The following is a 20,889-nucleotide window of genomic DNA, read 5'->3' as shown; positions in this document are numbered from 1 at the left end:
AACAGAACATCCAGATCGGCAACCTCCAGAGGCGCATCCAGAGTCGCAAGCTCCAGAGAAGCAGTCAGATCCAGCACGTACGATCGTAGTAACCGGAATGTCCGAGACTCTCCTCGAGGATCTGGAGATATTTTTCCGCCACTTCGCGCCGATGTGCGGCTACCTTGAGCACCATCGCGAGAGAGTTTTTGCTCAGCTCTTGGAGAACCATCGATTATGGTGGACGGCCCCTCCCGAAAGCAGCATGCACACAATATACAAGGACGTCTTTCCATTTTTTCAAGATTGGCAATGTCGCTGGTTCGACTTCAAGCTCCGCATGATGCTGCCCCAGGAAACCTCGAAATTCAAATTCGAGTATCGTGAGGGCGAATGCGAGCTTCTCTATTTGCAGGGAATTATCTTGATTGGCCAGCTGGAGGATATGTTGGAGTGTGTTGAAGAGAATCAGGAAAACCATCAAGAGATTGTGAACGGCCTCAATACCAAATTTGATGTCGAGGTGAAGGACGCGCATGATGAGTTTGTGGTATTTCTACGTGGGCTGCAAGCTTGGTGGAGCGGGCTGGAAGACAGTGGGTTTGCTCGCTGGAGTCCATTAAGGCTTTGTGCTAACCAAGCGTAGTAATCCAGCGAGCCTATAAGCCTATACGGCCCACTCCGTTGACTGGAGACCAACCCCTTGGGGTTACAAGGAGCAAGCCCGAAGCTTGACTTCTGCTCCATTTTACATTTTCCGTTTTGGAAAGTAGATGCGCTTAGGAGTATTGTGGTTTGGGATATTCTTTCTTTGTCCCTCAGTTGGGGCTTGGTTTCGATGTGCACTGTCAACGGCTCAACGCATGCTTGAAGGTCGTTGGGCAATTGCGGCGTGCGGAGGTTCAGCGCTGATGGGTTTTATGGTTCGCCGTATCACTCGCCGGGTATTTGGTGAAACTAGTCGTCTGCCACTCCTTGCTCAATGGGGGACAGCGCGGCACTTCTAATGATATTGTGTATTATTTACAATGGAGACGCTCATTAAGTGGCGTTATTCTATATCCTCTACCACAGAATACCCTTCATCATTCTTCGATGTGCCCGGGGGGTTGAGCCTTGGATGACATGTGTCTGTCAGGTCCAAAGTCGCTAACGTCTCTCTGGGAGCTGTCAAAGGAATAGCGCTATCCGCATGAGACCAAGTTCCACTTTCAAGCTCTTCGTGCGCCAAACGCTGTAGCTGAAGCGTTTCAGTGGTTATCCACTCCATTTGAGCAGAGAGAACACGGCGGTTGGTCCGTTTGGCAATCCAGAATGCGAGTGGTTCGATGCTGTAGGATACTATGATGATTATACCGCCTGACACGAATAGTATGAACAGTCCAAGGACACTGAAAGAAGTGTAGGAATCGGTGATCATTTTCTGTGGTGTGAATATGTCAGAGATATTCGCGCTTTTCTGCACCGCTTAAAGACTGACCTGGTCGTTACAACGTTCCTGCTCTGATTGAGTCATATTGGTATTCATCCACCGCAGGATGTTCTCATCCTTTGGGCCGATAACACTGTAAATCGTTGAGCTCTGTAGATTGGTGAGAGCCACGGCAAACCAGTGCTGAACTTCCAGCTGCCACTGATTATCCGGCAACGGGTTCTGGAGTCCTCGGGAGAGGCCGTCGCGAGCCCGTAAACAGCCAGGGCCCAAATTCAGCGCAGGTCCGCCGATCGTATAAAACCCGACATGGTGATAGAACCAGCTGAATAAATCTCTCTGTTCCTGCGATGACCAAACATTGGCGGCCAAAATACGAAGATCATCCCCCGCTGTCAGAGGAGTGCAGTTTTCTCCGCTGCAAACCTGATACTGGCTACTGCATGCAAGGGCGGATGCCGCTGTTTCGTCTGCCCAGTATACCTTCGCCCCATGCAGCGTTCCATCTGCCACTGTATGGGCGGCATACACGGGGTCATCGTTTTCTTCGGTAAATGCGACGCGGTTTGCAGAAAGAAAGAAAATCGCAATATCTGCATCCGTTCTCTGCAGGTCTAGAATGGGGACAAATTGACTTGTTGTGGCGTCGTAGGATCCGTTGACTAAGAGTGCTGAACGATATCTGTGGCACCAACATCAGCATCTGTAGAAACCGTAGTGCTCGTATTCTAACCCTATGGTATAGTCCGGATAAGCACTGGTGCCGCTATCGTAAAAGCTGTTGTTCATAGGCCTCTGAGGATACCGGTAGGTAAAGAGGTCTGATAGATTGCTGCCGTACGGTGCGCTATAATCGTCACGAATGTCGTGTAGCGATTTGTATAGTTCCCAATCGGTGCCGTAATAATAGTGGACCCAAGTGTCGTTCTTACCATACACTGACTCGTTTTTTGCTCTGGTGTAGCCTTCGGTTTTAAGAGGAGCGCAGCTGGCAACAGCCCTGAATTGGAAATGATCCAGAGAGTTGAATCCAAGGTGCTCCCTACTGTCGAGGAACCCTGAGTCGATCTGGACATTGCTCGAATCGAACTTACAAATGCTGCTCGCAAAGGGACAACTGGCATTCGTTGTCACCGTCATGGGCAGACGGTGCTTAACGAACGGCCTGCATGGTTCGGTGTACGAATTGCTCGAGTAACATAGCCGAGCATAAGCATCCGCGGAGATCATTGATTGTCGCTGTTGGGGACCAAGGTACTTGACGTAATCAATCGAGTTGACTATATCATCGGTAATCGTACCGCAATGCCGGCTCCGAATCAACGCTTCAGATCCGTTGGAAGACGCCACCCTGGAGGAAAAGATACCCGCGATGGCGAAGCAGGTGACCGTAAACAGGGAAAATACAATCAAAGGTAGAGTTCGAGTGTAAGGTCGATGTGCAGTGCGCCTCCATGTCCACAGAATCTGACACAGTACTTGAAAGCCGCCAAAACTAGTGGCTGTATTCCTGAGTATGGCCTGACGCTGATGGTAGAGCCCGTCGCGTGGACTGTTCGAGGAGAAGTATTGGTGGAGGCCGAAGCAGGCAAGTCTCCAGAAAGCCGCGCCCGCCACGCCCACGAAGAGAGCAATGAAAGAGGTCAAAAGTCCTGCATCCCGCTTCGTAAGAGTGATGGTGGCTCCCAAAATTCTTCCCTGAGACCAGTTGATCCATGGTCCCAAGTAGACCTCGTAATTTTCTGTCGGATGAGCCATGGAACATTGATTAAGAACGAATGGACACCGACCGTACGACTGCGCGTCTTGCTGGTACTTGATATAAACCATGCTCTGGCCCCCACAGCACCTCAGCTGGGTGGGGTTCGTCCATCTGTTCGCGGGGAAAGATCTTCGCTCTGTTTTTAGACAGAAAGCTGAGCAATATGACATGCATAAATGTGGACCCGCTGCTATGGTGTTTTCATTGGTTCGGCTCAGCAACGGAATTGGATGAGTAAGCGTCAATCGCCAAGGTCAGGGCACTCAACTCCATATTAAAGATATTACCGAGCTCGCCGTTGAACTGGCTGAACGCGTTCGTATTTCTTAGTCCAAGGTTAATTAACCTTTTATTCATCTATAGCCACATCGTCAATTTAGCGGAGTAAGTATCAATCACTGTGAAGGAAGATAATCGCATATTACAGCAACGGATAAATTAGAGGAACAGCGAGGGGTTTAAGTCAGACTTTCATATTGCGGATTACTCTTCTCACTCTGGAAAGGATGTTTGTATGTGTGTGTAAGGGTGGGAGTTCGTGGGCTGCGCAGATTGTACCTTCTTTAGTCGCAGGAAGGTGGCTGTGTTGATCCGCCAAGCCGTCAGCTGTACAGTACCTCGGGCGTCTATTCCGAACTAAGTAGCTGCTGCCTAGAATCTGCAATATATACCCCGCATCGATCTTACTTGCCACAGCTGACACCGCTCAGAATTATCTTCGGTAACTCATATTCTCCATCTCTTTGTCATCACCCCACAATGCGGAAGGACCATGCAGAAGTCTTTTTCGAGGAGCTCAGAGCTCTCGGGAGACTACCACATCCGAATGCACTTCACAGACTGTGTGTTCTGTGCGAAGGCATGACATTAGAAGCGATAAGTCGACCTTACCTCCATATCCCAAATGTCTATGATCTTCCGAAGTCAGCTGATGCGTGCGCATTGTGCGCGATGTTGATGGGTCAAATTTGGAAGTCTGCAGCGGCACAACAAGCAATCTCGTCAAATCCGTCTCAAAATTCCACAGAAGAAGTACAAAAGTTCTTAAGAATGTTATCCAAATTAGGAATTGAAAGAGAGATGGAAGTTGGTCTGCGTATATGGGCACCTTACAGGGAGGACTACGTCGCTTGGGTCAACTTGATTTCCTTCAAAACGCTTTCCGTGGCCGATGACCTTCCATGGGTGCGACCACATCTTCCGGATATACGTTTAAGGATATTCACAGAGAGATGTGAGTTCTGCCAGGATTGAGTCTCGAGCAATTTAAAGTTTAATGATAGACGAAGGTCGAAGCGACGATCCCAGTGGCTTCCGAATTCGTCCAGGGTTGCAACTTTCAAGCACGCCGGACCTTAACATGCTACCTTTGCTTGTTAATCGGTGGATAACTGATTGTCAAGCCAACCATCCAGCCTGCAACATTCCGAAAGACACAGACTTCAGCATGCGGCAACCCAAGCGCGTATTGGACATCAATGGCGTGGCCTCTACCGGCCAGGTGCAGCTACGGGCTTTAGGATCCGACCCAGTGTCGTACGTTGCTTTGAGCCACTGTTGGGGCGGCGGTATACCTGCACAAACGGTGAAAAACAACCTGGAATCCAGGTTAAGAGGGTTTTCTGTTACCGAACTCCCCCAAAACTTCCGCGACGCCATAGAAGTCACCCGGTCGCTTTGTGTTCGATTCATCTGGATCGACTCTTTATGCATTGTCCAAGACGATGCAAACGACTGGGAGCAAGAAGCGGTCAATATGGGTAGCGTCTATACACATGCGTACTTGACCATAGCAGCTACTCGTTCACCCGACAGCGGATCTGGTTTTCTCAAGCCCAGAAGCGGAGTCGAGGTGGTCCAAATGCGAGTAAAGGCAGCTCGTTGGGGTTCTAAAAACAAAGAGTACCAGTACTCTCTTGGTCTGGAGACGAACTATAGCGACATGACCGGTCCTCTCACCACTCGAGCATGGGCATTCCAAGAACGGATACTTTCCCCCAGAATACTCCATTTCACCAAAAGTGGCATCTTCTGGGAGTGCTGGATGGAGTATGATTGCGAAAACCTCTGCTCAACGCATGATGTGCTGCAGAACCCCACACGGAGTGCAGGCTATCCAGATTCCCTATCACCAGCGGCTTTGGGGGCTATACATGGCCCTTACCATGACGGAACTGTAACCTGGAACAAGATGGTACAGACGTATATGCAATCAAATCTGACGAGGGAGTCTGACAGACTGGTTGCAATCAAGAGCTTGATGGACAGGATCGCGCCCAATACGTTCTGCAAAGGGGTGAGGACCTCGCAGTTGTACCAAGACCTCTTTTGGGCGGCCCAGAATGGAGAGCTCCAAGTTGTGGCAGAGACGAGGGCCCCTTCATGGAGTTGGGCTAGCCGGAAAGGCCCAATCAAATTTGTAAGGATGGACGCAATCCATGCCATCGACTACGAGGAAGGGGAATCTTTAAACATTACCAATACTCATACATTCCATAATGAGTTACCAGAACTGAAGGCCAACATTATGTCCTTTCGACCCGGCCTCTACCTCAAGATTTCAGATCCTACCGTAGTCGATAATAGTTCTGGTCTGATGATCAGTTATGAACTCGGACTTGAAGGTGCCAAGTACCGAAGAATTCTTCAAGAAGAGATTGAACTTGGATGGGTCATTATGGATAAAGAGGATGAAAGCGAACTGGACTCTCGAAGCTTTTACTGGGTCCATATAGCCTCCGCCAAAGAAAGTGTAGGCCACGAGGCAAATTGGGTATGTTTCTGTGTTCTGTTCCTGCTGTAGAATTTTATGCTAACTAAACGTAGCGTAAACGGTATTCCTGTTTGGGTATCGACCATTACATACCCCTATATCGTGAATGCTGGCCACACTACTACCTCCTTGTGCGAGAAAGCGAACACTCTCAGTATGTCCGTATAGGCATTGGAGTTCTTTACAATGAGAACATTCTTTCTCCGTCGAAAAATGGCATCTCTATTGTTTGAAACCTGTTTACAGCAGAAATGAATGAATTAGGAACGGTTGTTTCATTTTATTTAGCAGTAGGTCCACTTAATGATATGCACCAATTATCTATATGTTCACTTGTATCTGAACAACCCTTTAGGTATGCCGGCCCTACAGCTTCGTATTGTAATTTATTGAAAGTCAATCAAGACTCTGAAACCTGAGTAAGGAAACATTACTAAATCCCGTATTTCTCTCGAACCTTATCCAGCCACTCTTTCTGTGACACTTCCTGGCCTTCCAGGAATACATTACCTTCTTTCACTTTGTTTTCCTCCATCGAGGCTCCAGTCGGCACCTCGAGGAATCTGTGGTCTTTGTCACAAACCTGCTTTTCCCTGATAATGTCACCGATTCGCTTGTAGCATGTATCGTCCAGCTGTACGTCTGCACAGTCTTTGCACATATACATCCAATCCGCAAATCCATGAGGCCACGTGGCGCCACAGCCGCCATCGCATCTCATCATCGACCACATGTACTCTTTGCTCTGAGAGAATAAGAGAGAGCAAGCTGCTAGTGCATTGACGTCATCATCCACAGCTTTTGATGCCTCAATGAGTCTCAGGCACCCCTGCCAGTCATTGCGAGGGGTAGGGTCTGAGAGCAATTGTACGCCAGAAGCAACGTAGTTTTTGAGGCATTGTTGAGCCTCAGGCACCTGGTCATGAAGATGATGCAAACGAGCCAGTGCGAGCGTCAGAAAGTGATTGTCATTTCCGAGTGAACGATCTTTCCATGCCTTGAGTCGTTTGGTTTTGTCGATATACTCCTGGATCGTCTCAGGGTCTGATCTGGCAGAGTGCTTGTTGGCCAATTTGGTGTAGCTTGAGACAAGCTCTTCGGCTATCTTGTCCAGGATCTCAGTTTTTTCGTAATCATGCTTAGGTGTGGGTTCATCCACCAAGATAGAGCGAAGACACTCTTCCCAAACGCTCAAGGCTTTGTTGGCTATCGGGATCTCTCGTCGTCGGAACTTTCGGAGGAAACTGGGTAGTCGAGAGCCCAGCTTCCTTGCTAGCTTCGAGTCTCTCTTCGACGGCTTCTGGTGGGAAAGAGCCACACCGTAGTAGTACTGCAGTGTGAGATGAGTTGATGATCCGGGCTCCGCTCTGTTGCTTGCGTCTTTGTACGCATCTTTCAAACTATCAGGCTTGTCTTCGAGGGATAGAAATAACATCCGATGAAAGTCGGCAGATCTCCATTTGTAGTGCAAAAGGCCAGCCAAAACGTTGAACTTGGCCTCATTCGGCAGAGCCTTCTTGGACAGGCCCAGCAAGAACTTCTCTCTTTTCGATGACTCATCGAACTGCTCCATGAATCTCAGTAGCGCCTCAATTGTTGGGTAGTGATCTGGAAACTTTTCCAGAAGGGTTTCGCATGCATCCTCTGCCTCTGAGTAGGATTTCCCCTCCCACTTGGAAGAATCCCATCGACTTTGAATAATGCGCTCCCAAAGATCCTTGTTATTTTTCCGAAAGTCGTCTTGAAGAACCTGATCTTCAATGGCATTCAGAGCATCAAGTGCCTCTGAATGTTTGTCTTGTTCGTCCAGTGCTTGTGCAAGGTACCAATTGACTAACCAGTTTTGTTTCTGGTTTTCTCTGATTTCCTTGCTCCTTTCTATCACTTCGGAATAATGTTCGTAGTACAAGAGGGTTTCGATCACTCTGTTGTGGGTTCGATCAACAACCTCATTGCCCTCCTCGAGTTTGAGCTCGTTTCGCGCTAGACCCTCGACCCGATAGATGAGGTCAGGCGCGATAGCCGAATCGTCTGATGTCACGCTGCTGCTGTCGTCACTGGAGCTGTCGCTATCTGAGCTTTCAACATAGGATTCGTCCCGAGCATCGCTTGGGCCTTTTGACTTTGTGAGCTTTCCGGACTAAGTAGAGTCAGTAAAGATGCAGACCCCTGACGGTTTGGATTTACCCTTACCAGTTTGTAACATGCGAGTAAGCGGTCAAAGACGAATTCAACATCCCACTCTTCCTTCTGCAGCCATTGGTTGGCCAATAGCTCGATTGGTTGTGACAACAATTCTTCTCGAGTAGGAGGCTCGGTATACTCTCCAAGACATGCGTACAAGTAACCCTTAGAGTCAAGAGTCTGGAACCATTCCGTAGTTCTCTCCATGGCAGTTTCTGCCCAATCGAAGAACTTGATATCTTCGATCATGTCTGGCTCCAGCCAAATCTTCACACATTTCTTGTTCTTGAAGAACGAAAGGAGGTTCCTGCTGACCTTTTCCACTCTCTCTTGCAGTTCTTCCATTTCGCTGATATCAAGCTCTTTGATGTGCTCAAATAAGTATGTTGAAGCATAGTTGTGGAGAGATTTGTATAACTTCTTCGCATCCGGCAGACAAATGGATTTGAGTAAGAACGAGATGATCCTCAAATGGCCGTCGTGGGTTTCGAACTGAATCTTTGAGGTTGATGGAAGTGTCTTTGGTGCAATGTTATTTTGCACATGTGCCGTTGGTTGCACGCTATCCGCCGTCTCGTTTCGTAAGTGATCAAAGAAGCTGTCGAATCCGAACCTTTTGTACAGATCCTCACCACATGTAGCAAGCAGAAGCCTTTCGACAATCGCAACTTCTTTTTCATCAACTTTCACACGATTGCTGTTTCCAACCATCTGCTGTTCCTGATTGGGCTCTTGATTGGCTCTCTGAGTAGGTCTTTCAGTGGGTTCCTGAGTAGACCTCTTGGACTCGGTATTGCCGATGACGTCTTTCTGCTGATCACGGGGCGATCTGAACAACCGTCTGAATGAGTTGTCCAGTTCGAGTGCCGAATCGAAATCTTCTGGTAGCTCCGGATTTCGCTTGGTATCGTGCTCTTGAAAGTAATGCATGGTGTCCGCTGACGACACAACGCCATCAGATACTTCCAGCAACCGTCCGTAACTTTTGATCTGGTTTTCCAACGTTTCTGTTGACTTCTTGACTTCATTCCCTGCACGAAGCTGCAGGATATCTTGAATCTGGGTCAAGGTCGGCCATTGTTCCATCAGAACTATACAAGCAATCATCTCGTTGAGGTCTTCGATTTCTGCTGGGTCGAGATTCTGGTTCAGCTTCCGTACTTGCTTTTTGATGCCGAGCTGATAGTTCCGTAGGTTCGACAGCGCTTCGCCGATGATGCGGCTGACTTTATTTGAGTCACTTTCTTCCCCAATTGCTTCGAACACAGTATTGAGTGACGCCAATTTACAATTCCGGAGGCTTCGTAGGTTCGACTCGTGCTTCTCTCGCCAGGCTTTGGCATCTGTTTCATCAAAGTGCCTGCATACGTAGTCCATCTTCTGTTCGATGAATGCAGAGACATCTTTTGAAAGATGAATGCGAAGGTCGATTTGTACGGACACTTCCTTCCAACGGTCTCCAAGGTTCCTGTGAAAACTTTCTTGACAGCTTAGGAGAAGACGGATGTTGAGACCATTATCAGCATAAGCGTTGATATTATGCAAAATGTCCTGAAGAGCCTCTCGATCTCCTCCAGTCTTCCAGGCGCTTTGGTCTATCCCATCAAGGATGATGAAAATGGACTTCGAAGAGCCGTTTTGAGGCTTGTAGTCAGCTATCCAGTTTCTCCAGAGGTCCTTCGCAGAGGTCGGATGGTTTTGCTGGTTGCGACAAAGATCTGCAAGAAATCCTTGGTACGAGACATCGTCTTGCGAAAGCTGCCAAGCAACTGCCATGAGGGCCTCATGAAGGGATATCTTCATCTCAGACTTGCTCTGAGTCGATGTCCCAGTTGGCTTGAAGTAGAAGTATGCAACGGAAACCTTTGATTTTGGAGACAGAGGTTTATCCTTGCTTGCGAGTTGCGCGATGATCTCCGAGCAAATGAAACTTTTGCCATGGCCCTCCGGAGATTCCAGGATGATGGTTGGGGTAGCGATTCGTTCTTCAAGCTTGGCCCATGTCAAAAGCTTCTCGTCGGTTTCGATCCACGCTCCTACTTGGGGTGTAAACCGCTCTCGGTGTTCATTGTGCGCTGCTGTAGTCCAGGTCTTCCAGATATCCTTATCATGGCGGCACATGACCTCGCTGATTGTGTTTCTGTTGTTGCTTTGGACTCGGCTGCTGATGTTCTCGACGTTTCCCTTCCAGACATCGTTTTCCTTCAGCCTGCCCACTCGCGTAGCCAGTCCCTCGATTGTTTTCAAGCTATCGGTAATTCCTTGGTCGTACTTGATGCCTGCTTTTGCCACCATCTTGATGGTCCCTGTGAACTTCTTTGAATCTTTCTTGACATTGGCATAGGCAGTGCAAATATCAAGAAAAGCACGAAGTATCTGAAGACATGTGTCTAAGAGATCTTGGCTGATCCCTCCCGGCGTTAACTTGTGGACGTTCATGGTATCTTCGACGTCTTTCAGGTGCACACTGAGGCCTTCTACTACATCGCGGATACTACGGACCCTGTAGAACTGGCGGAAAGTAATGGCTGTGTCTACCAAGAAGGCGAGCCCTTTAAGACAAATAGGTCCAGGAGAACAGATCTGGATACTCGTTAGTGTACTGCGAAGCTGAACAACAACGACATCGCGGCTTCAGCGTCAAGTCCTTACCGGTGCTGCGGCATCCGCCGCAATTGCAGAAAGGGCAAGAACGCAGTTGACTGTCTTTACAGCTTTGCCCTTTTCAGAGAATTTCGACGATTTGCCCAAAATCTTTCCTTTGATGTATTCGCCATTTTGGTGTTCGGGATCAACACCATCACCGATAATGTCCTCAAAGATCTTCACAGCTTCGTCCCAGGTCTCTTGAAGTTTGATGGGCTCCGACATTGTGTTCGATTGTCTTTAAAAACAGAATCTGTCATTCAATCGTTAGATAGAGTGTTGTGGTAATATGAAGCGGAATAATGCACTTGCAAGCGCTCTGCAAACATCCAAGACTAACGAAAATGTTGGCCCTCGGTCGGTCTTCAGTCAGAGCAATCTCAGGCCTGGAAAGGCACAAGGAGGTGAGTGGTGCTATGAGCGAAACTACCACGGACGCTGAATTTAACTTGGCTCCGTAGGAGATAAATGAGGCAGCTTCATGCAGATACGGGACCAGCGCACAACAGCCCTGCAGCTCAATCTCTGACGAGAATCAGTAGGTTCCAGATGTGGGCGACTTCATAGTTGGAAAGCGAATGAAAATACGCATATAAATGTGTGGGGAGCCAGCCATTTCCCAAAGCAAAAGTGATGCACATTGTCGAGTGGGGGCCACAAGAGCTGAGGTCGACTTCAGCTGCCTACGCTCATCCATATCTCCTTGGACATGCCTAAATCGTGCAGATCGGCAATTGTTCTCCGATGCGACTGAATCTCGCAAAACAAACGTTCTCAAGATTTGAAATCACTGTGGACCTTGCTCATGTGCAATAGACCCGAAGAATGTGGAGATCTTCGCATCGCTTGTTTTCATTGGAGCTTCGGAACTGGCCCCCATTTCAGCCGCATCGACGTACGCACCTGTGCGCAGGAATTTTGGCGAAAACGCCATTGGAGCAAGGGTTTTGAGGGCGGCAATGAATCCGAGTTCCGATTTGGCGTTTCAATATACAGGGGTTACACAGGGGGTACTGCAGCCCACGGCTCGCGTAAATTTATCTTTCCGTCATGCCATGGAATAATGACATTCACTTCTGGATAATCGCTTTTGAACTACCCGTACATGGTTTTTCTCATTGTGCAAAAGAAAAAGAAGAAGAAGAAGAAGCAAGGCACACGATATGTTGTAAGGCCATTCTTCGCGCTAGCCATCGGCTGCAGCACCCCTCTGCATGGCGATTCATGCTACTCCGGAGTGGGTCAAACTATCATAGGCGATTCGCTTGAGACTCGAGACCTTGTGGGCTCACCGCCATGAAAACGCTGCAGCTAGCAGGCAGCAACGTCAAACGGCCGAGCTGGAAGTTGACCACGTCACTACACTTCCTACATGGCGAGAAGGCGGGCAAATTTTGAAAGGCAGCATGAGGCTGAAGTACATGGATAGTGGTAGCTAATCCTTGTCTGACTTTGTATGGAAAGGATACAGAAAAGAGAAGCGTCATGCAGGTATGGCTTTGTTTCATCTTCTTCACACAATCCATTAATCTGAGGCTATCATAGTAAGTCGCACATATCCCATTATCCAAACCACCTGCATTACCGCATCGCCCGCATCACCCCCTCATCCAGCCAGACCAAGCATCCCTTTCCTCATCCCCTAATAATACTTCGGATTCTCCGGATCCGTCAAATCAAACACAACAGCCGAATGCGGCTTCGCGCCACCCCTCTCACCAAACTCACGCGCAAAGTCGATCGAGCGGTTGAAGCTCAGCGCGCCGTTGTCCAAAATATCGATGTACTGCGCCTTGAAGTCGGCGGGGGTATTGATAACACCGATATCGCCAGTCTGCACAAAGTAGTCCGTGACCAGCAGGTGCTTCTGGTCGGGCGTGACCTTGACGTAGTGCGGGCCGATGATGGGCTGGTCCTCATCCGGATCATCCAGGCGCTTGACGTTGCTCAGATCGCTAATGTCCAGCGCCGCGACATGGTTAGCCGTCGTCAGCGTAAAGTACGCGAACCTGCCGTCCTCAGTGAGGTCGGAGTAGATAGCAACAGTATCCCGTGCCTTCGGGCCCAGGTCGTACAGCAGCTCAGCAACGCCCTGATTGCCCTTCGCATCTTTACGGAAAGGATAAATGATCCAGACCTGCCCGAGGTGCACGGCAGTGGCGAGCGCGGCACTCTCCGGGTGGCCCGGGATGAACTTGACGTCCTGGATGCCGCCGCCGTCGGGGATGGTGATGGTGCTGAGGATGGTGCGCGTCTGCAGGTCCCACAGGCGCAGCGTGTTGGCGCGCAGGATCTCGAGCGTCGGCTTGAGGATGCTGAGCGGCACGACGAAGTCGGACGTCAGGATGATGTTGGCGTCCCAGTCGACGCTCAGGCCGTGCGGGCTGAACTGCTCGCCCAGGATGTTGAGCAGGCCCGGCACGTCTTCGGGCCACTCGTGGATGATGTTGAAGTCGGCGTCCGTCTCGACGAGGCGGCCCGGAGAGGTGCCGACCGCGGAGCCCATGTATGTGATGAAGAAGCCGCTAGATTTGTTCCGTTAGCTGCGCTGAAGTGTGTGATGATGATGGGACTTGTTGATTGCGTACCCGTCAGGCTTGGCGCGGATCTCGTCGGTGATGGAGCCGAGGATGCCGCGGTTGCTCTTCAGAAATTTAGGGTGATACGGGTCGCTCGTGTCGAAGTAGTACGCCGTGTCCTGTTATGATGTTAGCGAGGGCACGCAGGGTGAGTGAGTGATTGCCTTACCTGGGTCTTGAGAAGAGACAGAAGCCCACCGCCAATGAGCGTCTTGCCATCGAGAGAGGGTCCCAGATGGTGAGGGCTGTTTCCGCTGGTCGGGACATCGGTGATCGAAATGAGTTCGCCGAAAGTGTCGTCGTCCAAGCTGTAGGTGGCAAGAAAGTCTTCGATAGCTATCAGTATTGGGCCTATCACGTCCACTGTGTTGACTTACCGGCGTGCACGTTGTCACCAGCACCAGTCCAGAAGTATCCGATCTTCTTAGGCTTGATGTTGCTGTTGGTATCGTGCGGCGGGCTGTCAAGAGGAGGCGTCGGAAGTTGCAAGACAGGAAGCGGCGGTGCGTTGCTGGCGAGCGGCTCGGTCACTCCAGGAATGGAGGGAATGAGAGGCGGCAAAGAGAGGGCCGTGGCCGGAACGGCCAAAAGTCCCGCAAGGGAGGTGAGAGCGAGACTGTGCATGACTTGAGGCTGGATCTGAATCTCACAAGGAAATCGTGTGCAGAGGAACGCTCAATGCTTGTTGGGTGCTGTATATCATCGAGATGCCGTAGGTTTTATATTGCACCAAGTCTTAGTGTGAATACTGTTCTTCAGGTCGTGATTATATATCGAGCAATTCCTGTCAATAATGGCGAACACCTGCCCTCAACATGACCAGTGTCTTGTTTCGGTCGCGATCTTCGTGACTATGGCACATTTCATCGCACGATCTTGCTTTGTAGTAGTCCGCCATGACGAGATCCAGCCACACCCTTGTTAAGCTACTGCTATGGGGAAGTGATCGTGCCCCTATCGCCTTTTGCCAGGGGTAGGTGGAAGTAGCTGAAGATATGCCAAGAAATTAGCAACCCGGGAGTCAAGCACCCGGTGCTGGATCCTTGGCTTGAGGCCCTCGTGTCAAGCACACAATCGGGTTGTGGAAGATCTGCAAACAGAAGTGTACATTCTGATCTTTGATCCCTTCCTACGCAGTGTTGTATCGAGAAGAGCTCGCTACCATCAAAGCTATAGAAAAGACTGTGGTGAGTTCGTTCTACTAAGATAAACTTGTGGATAATGCGCGGAGTTTGACAGTGCTACATCGTACGATGAAAGTTTAGGTTCAGGTTCCAGCGCTCAGGCTCACGAAAAAATTGGAGCCTTCGCACTCTGGGTACTGGCCCCGTGAGCAAGATGGGGCCCCAGTGCTGCCCAGGAACGAGATCGTGAATAGAATGCAGGATGTCCCCGGATGACCGAAGATCAACACCCAGAGAAGGAAAGGGCCTGGACTCATCACCATTTACAGGACGCCAATGTGGCCCTTTTGGTTAGACGTGGTGACTTATGTGGCAGTCATTTCCAAGAAAGAAACAGAAAGTAGGGATTGTGTCGTCCCGATGGGGTTTGAGTTTAAGCTTAGTTCAAAGCCAAGACATAACGACATACCCGGCGTCGATTGCGACCCAAATCGGCGGTGCGCATCGCCAACGCGCCCAGAAAAGACAAGGTTTGTGTTCAATAAGCCAAGAAGACTTAAGTGAGAAGCAGGAAATGATAAGCTTCAGCTCCGCTCTTTGTGTGACTTCAACCTCTGCAGATCACATTTTGCGTTGTGGTGATGCGATTTATGTGGCCTGGTACTGGCGGAGAAAAATGCAGTAATGGAGCTCCCAATTTCGCAGACGCATCACGGCTTTGGAATGCTCTTTGACGTCATGGAGAGGCTGCAGCCTGACGATGGGGTCCTGCAGGCAATATATCACCATGTGCTGCGCTGAGTGCCCAAGAGGGTGTCTCGGTGTCGGTGTCTCGGTGTCTCCAGCCTATCATTTTCCAGAAACCCGTCGGTGTCGCGCAGCCCACGGGTAAACGCATATACGCGTAACATACCCAATGGAGCTCTGCATTTGCCTGTTACGGTTGGAGAAACGTCCATGGAAGCTGAGGAGTTGCTCGTAATGAATCAGCCCTATCGCGGTTGCTCATAATGAGTCAGCCTTGTGGTTGCCCCAGGCAGCCGTTTCGCTGACAGGCTCATTCCGAAATGACGCCTGGGCGTTCCTACGAACCGAAGAAACGGTCGGTAAGCCGGACGAAAGTGCGCACCGTGAGACGGAGGAAAGAAGCGGAGAAGACCGTGCGGTTCGGCTAAACAGAATTTTTTTTGGTTCTGATCCGCAAGAGAATAGGCGACTGGCAGCCTATAGCCGGCCAGGAATTCGACGGAGGAGGTCCGAGAGCTCGTAACGAGGCCCCGCACTTACAACAAACAAGTTAGCGACTACCAGAATAGGGAATTCTCCTGGCCGGTTGCAGCCGCAAGTAGGTAGGGGACAAAAAGCCTCTTATCTATCGAAGACCATATAGGCGCCTGGATGCTGACTGTGCTCGACGGTAGTATTATTGCGGGCTGACAGACTACGCTGCGACCCCGCCCTCGTATCGCCCTCAGTGGTGCAACCTCCCCGCGTGACGACCAAAAGGAGGAGAATAGCCGAGGAGGGGCGCGAGATTTTTCGCAGAACAGCGGCGAGCGGCGAAGCTTATCTTTTGCCGGGCCGCGTCGCACGACAGCCGACGAGCAACTCGCGCCATCCCATTTGCCTTCCCGCCCCACCAGATTCTTGTCTTACTCTTTCATCTCTCTTTTTTCTGCTTTCTCCTTTTTGCTCGAGACGTTCTGGGGGAAAAAAAGATGGCTGTAGCAAGCGAAACGACGCCGCTGCTGGCGCGCGAGCAGCCGCAGGAGCCGGCGCAGGCCAAACAGAGCAAATGGGTGGAGGCCCGGATTTTATTGATGGGGTTCATCATGAGTCTGTCGCTGTCGTTCACCCAGGTGCCGTGAGTCAAACCGAATTGGCAGCCAGCAACCAAAACACAAACTCACAGCTTCTCAGAATGCTCTACGCCTTTCGCCTCATGACGTGCGATGAGTTTTACAAAACGCATGAAGTGCCTCCGCCCGGCCATGACCGCTGCGCAGTCCACGAAATCGAGGCCGAAACCGCTCGCCAGGTCACGCTCGTCGGCACATCGACCACCATCGTTGGTGCGGGTCCCCGAAGCTCCTGAAAAGCGAATTGAACTAACAGTCGGTTGCAGGCGTCATGAACTTGTTGCTCACCGGATACATCATCAAGAAGCTCGGCCCCCGGTTCGCAATGGTGCAGCAAACGTTCTTCCCAGTCATCCGATTGATGTGCCAAAACATCGGAGGTGAGACACCCCCGCCTTCGCCGAAACCGGCAACTGATGGTGTGCAACACAGTCATGGTCGGCGCCAAGAACGGCATCATCATCATCCAGACCACTCAACTTATCTGCCTTTTCGGCGGCCCTGCTGGGTACATGTGAGTTTTTGCTCATGCGTCTAATTCTCGTACGTAGAGACTGACAAATACAGGCTCGTCCTTAACACCTTTATCTCCGAAGTCGTGACACCCTCGCAACGCACTGCCGTGTTTGGCAAACTCCAAGGCATCATCATGTTCGGCACCGCCCTGGGCTACCTCCGTAAGTGCAACCGTCCTGCCATCCCACCACCCTCACCATCTAACGCCCCTCCCCCTCCAGTCGGCGGCGTATCCGGCGACGTCTTCGGCATCCAAGCGCCGTGGGAAATCGCGCTCTGCTCCATGGCCTTCGCCACGCTCTACGCCTACCTCTTCCTCCCCTACGTGCCCCCACCCAAGGCCGACGTCGTCTCCGAGAAGCGGCAAGGCCTGTCGCGCTTCCTCGGGCCGGCCAAGATGCTCGCGCCGCAGCGCTGGCGCCTGCCCGACGGGCGCGTCACCCGTCAGTTCGGCGTGCCCCTGCTCTTCGCCGGCATCTTCACGGGCGTGCTGGCGACGGGCTACATCCCGACGCTGATCCAGATGTTCTCGACGATCAAGTTCGGCTTCGGGACGAAGGAGAACGGCGTGCTGATGTCGTATTATTGTGTGATCCGCGGCACGTTCTTGACGTTCGCGTTCCCGCACATCATCGACCATGGACGCAAGTGGTTCGCGACGTCCACCTTCTTCAACCCTGCCGCCGCCCGCTCCCCCGCCGCCGCGGAAGCCGCCGCCGTCCCGGCCGCAGCAGCAGCACTCCAGCCGCCCCCGACGTCCCGCCGCGCGCGCCGCGTCTCCGCCGCCGAGGACATGGAAGCCGCCGTCTCGCTCGGGCTGGAAGACGCGTCCGAGCCCTCCGCCGCCGCGCTCGATCCCGCCCCTATCTCTGGACCAGCGGACGGCCAGGCGTCGACGGGCCACGAGAACAGCGCGTTCGACCTGTTTTTCCTGAAATGGAGCCTCGTCGCGGACGGGCTGCTGACGGGGCTGGCGACGTTCTGCAGCGCGTCGTGGCACGTGTTTGCCGTCGCGACGCTGCTGCCGCTGGCGTCGGGCAGCGCGTCGGCGGCGAAGAGCGTGATGATTGAGATGTGTCCGGCGGGGCAGAAGGCGGATGCGTTGGGCGCGATAAGTTTGGTGGAGATGGTGGCGGCGTTGTCGACGTGTGAGTTCTTCTCTTCTCTCTTTCTTTTTTGAGATTTGGTGTTTGAGGTGGTTGGTGGGCTGACCTGATTTCGTCGTATAGTGAGTGTCTTCGGCCTCGTCTTCTCCGAGCTCGCGGAGGTCGGCAAGCCAAACTTGGTTTTCCTGTGCAATGCGGCTGTGGCTGTGTTTGCGTCCATCATGCTGATTGGCTGCCGCTTCCCTCCTGAAGGTAGCGAGAGGGTGCATGGGGATGACGATGATAACGACGATAGCGAGAGCGACTCTGGTAATTCCGAAGGAAGCTCGCAGGGTGTGGTGCGTGTGGTGGAGAGGGTGCCTGCGAACGGTAAGTAGGCTGGGGTAATTGAAAGAGGAGGATAATATTTGGCCAGGGTTGAAAAAGAGGGGCTTTGCATGGTTGCGGCGTTAAGGCATTTGCTTTCGGTTTCATTGCTTGGCGTTGTTTTACGGACGGTTGAAAAAGAATGATATCAAGAGGCAGGTCAAGAAGAAAATTGCGAACATCTGAAATATGCAATTGACTGCTGGATGGAAGCGAGAAGGGTAAGCAAAGATTGAGTTTCGCAGCAATGCTTGGGTTTTCATTTTCGGGATCTAGGACACGGGCTATACATCTCCAAAATTGCATATCTCTCCCTCTTGAGACCAACACACTTACTAATCGTGACGGCAGGGTACTATTGTTGCACAATATTTTGATCTCATGAATTGTCATTTCTGTTTATTTGCAAGTAAAAATAATTAGGACAATGAGGAACAGAGATGGCCGGAAATGAACGCCGTTGCCGCTCCCATTGCTATGTTGCATTTACATGGGAGGTTTTGGAGGACGAACGAGAAAGTCAAGGAAATAAGGGAAAGTATAGACTCTGAGAGACACGAAATGCAGCCACGTCGAACATGCACGCCTTAGTCGATTCACTTCCCTTCTGCTTCCTCCGCAGCCCTCACCAACCTCTTTCATTTACACACCAGAGTCATCAACCTCGACCGAGTTCTCCTCAGCATACGTCGACCAAGCCGAGCACGTGTCGCTCAGGGTATCGTAGTCAATGCCCGACTCCTGAACCTCCGTGTAGCGCTCCAAGATCTGCAGCGCAAAGCCCTCCGACGTGTGCCAGCCAATGTGGCAATGCATCAGCCACGCGCCCGGGTTGTCCGTCTCAAAAGCCAGAACGAGGTATCCCGACGAATCCAACATGGCGGTATCGCGGCGCGGCGGGTTGTCGAGGTTCAGCGTCGTGGTGCCGTCCTCGTAGCTGCCGGTGCCGGCGGCGAGCACGAAGAAGTCGTGGCCGTGCAGGTGGATGGGGTGGGGCACGGCGTTGTCCGTCTCGATGACGAAGAAGTACCAGGCGTCGGCCGTGTCGAGCTGGACGACGCCGGACGTGTCGGTGAAGCTGAGGTCGTCGTTGTAGACTTGGAGGAGCGTCGGGTCCGACCACTCGACCTGCATCGACGTCGAGTTCATGTACCACCGGAACAGGTTCTCCGAGTTGGTGCCGACGGTGACGGCCTCGGCGAGGGAGGTGCCCGAGGTGGCGGTTTTCGAGACGTAGGGCACCAGGTCGCTGCTGTCCTCGTCGACGCAGGCGTCGGTGTAGTCGTAGGCAGAGGTGGACGGCGTGTCGGTCGAGCTGCCGTAGTGCACGATGCCCTTGATGTCGTCGCTGTTGTCGTTGTCCGAGCACGCGCTCTGCGGGATGGCGCGCATCCAGAAGTCCGAGGCGACCGAGGCTTGGTCGGCGGTCACGACGATGTCGTAGCGCTGGCCCATGGCGATGTCGAGGACAGTGGTCTCGTAGGGCTCGATGGGCACCAGGTCCATGGCGATGACGGTCATGGTGTGGTTGTCGATCATGAACTTGAAGTGCGAGTCGACGGCCGCGTTGACCAGGCGCATGCGGTAGCTGGTGTCCTCAGTCAGGCTGACCTCGAAGCGCGAGCCAGTCACGGTGCCAGAGTCGTTGTAGATGTTGGTGCCGTTGATGAGGCCAGTGTCGAGAGTGGGCGGGCCGCTGGTCTGCGCCTCGGTGTACAGCTCGTCGACGGTCGAGTGGTCCCAGTCGTTGAGGAAGATCATGCCCAGGTCTTCGTCGTAGTTGGCGGTGGCGGGGCCGTTGATGATGATGCCGCCGAAGACACCCTCCCAGGCCTGCAGCCCGATGTGGGAGTGGTACCAGGAGGAGCCGTACTGGGTGGCCTTCCATTCGTACGTGTAGCTCTCGCCAGGGGCAATGGGGCACTGGGTGATGGAAACGACACCGTCGTCCTGGTTGGTGTAGTTCTGGCGGATGCCGTGCCAGTGGATGGACGAGCCGTTGCCGCTGGTGGTCAGGCTGTTGGTGACGTGCACGCGGACAGTGTCACCCCAGTCGGCAAAGATGGTCGGGCCAGGAATGCTCTCGTTGACGGCCATGGCCGAGCGGGAGACGCCATCAGGCGAGACGGTGACATCGCTCACGACGAACCAGTACTCGCGGACGACGCCCGTGTCAGGGCCATCGCTGTAGTAGTCGGTGCTGATGTCGTAGTCGCACCAGGTAGTGCGGTCGTCGGCAGTGTTGCCGGTGCAGGTTGATGTGGCAGCAGAAGCGGTAGAGGTGGCATTGGAAGAGGCAGAGGTAGAGACAGACGCAGCCTGCGGAGCGGCAGCCGAGAAGCCCAGCAGGGCAGTAGCCGCAAGGAGAAAGCTGCTCCTCATGGCGGAAGGGAGTGGCAAGGAACTGACTGACTCTCAACGAATGGACGCCAGCCTATGAAAGAAACGAATGGTAGTGGAGAGAGTGATGATGGCGGTGGATGATCGTTTGAGCCATGGCGAAATGGCAAATCTTTTATCGTGAAGCAGCGGTTCTGACAATGCCCGATCTGGATACAACCAT

The 20,889-nt window shown here is 52.1% G+C and overlaps 4 protein-coding genes across 4 annotated transcripts; 1 reads left to right on the top strand and 3 right to left on the bottom strand.

Annotated features, from left to right (window-relative positions):
* Nucleotides 1–6,379: 6,379 nt before the first annotated feature.
* On the bottom strand, nt 6,380–11,001 carry LTHEOB_3230 (Neutral amino acid permease protein; the record flags this gene model as incomplete). The annotated part of the gene is made up of 3 exons (XM_035512131.1): nt 6,380–8,086; nt 8,140–10,713; nt 10,783–11,001. The coding sequence occupies 3 exons, from the start codon at nt 10,999–11,001 to the stop codon at nt 6,380–6,382; spliced, it is 4,500 nt and encodes a 1,499-aa protein (XP_035363123.1).
* Nucleotides 11,002–12,418: 1,417 nt separating this feature from the next.
* On the bottom strand, nt 12,419–13,979 carry LTHEOB_3229 (Selenium binding protein; the record flags this gene model as incomplete). Its single annotated transcript, XM_035512129.1, has 4 exons — nt 12,419–13,301; nt 13,365–13,474; nt 13,525–13,682; nt 13,733–13,979. 4 exons carry the CDS (start codon nt 13,977–13,979, stop codon nt 12,419–12,421), a joined length of 1,398 nt encoding a protein of 465 aa, XP_035363122.1.
* Nucleotides 13,980–16,197: 2,218 nt separating this feature from the next.
* On the top strand, nt 16,198–18,337 carry LTHEOB_3228 (MFS transporter; the record flags this gene model as incomplete). The annotated part of the gene is made up of 7 exons (XM_035512128.1): nt 16,198–16,343; nt 16,400–16,551; nt 16,605–16,718; nt 16,771–16,852; nt 16,906–17,015; nt 17,076–18,002; nt 18,084–18,337. 7 exons carry the CDS (start codon nt 16,198–16,200, stop codon nt 18,335–18,337), a joined length of 1,785 nt encoding a protein of 594 aa, XP_035363121.1.
* A 631-nt stretch (nt 18,338–18,968) lies between these two features.
* On the bottom strand, nt 18,969–20,708 carry LTHEOB_3227 (Multicopper oxidase; the record flags this gene model as incomplete). The annotated part of the gene is made up of 1 exon (XM_035512127.1): nt 18,969–20,708. The coding sequence occupies one exon, from the start codon at nt 20,706–20,708 to the stop codon at nt 18,969–18,971; it is 1,740 nt and encodes a 579-aa protein (XP_035363120.1).
* Between the last annotated feature and the right edge of the window lie 181 nt (nt 20,709–20,889).

This window comes from Lasiodiplodia theobromae, assembly GCF_012971845.1.
Source record: "Lasiodiplodia theobromae strain AM2As chromosome Unknown scaffold_8, whole genome shotgun sequence".
Classification (NCBI taxonomy): domain Eukaryota; kingdom Fungi; phylum Ascomycota; class Dothideomycetes; order Botryosphaeriales; family Botryosphaeriaceae; genus Lasiodiplodia; species Lasiodiplodia theobromae.
Note: the sequence above shows the minus strand (reverse complement) of the source record. Positions and strands in the feature narration are given on the sequence as shown.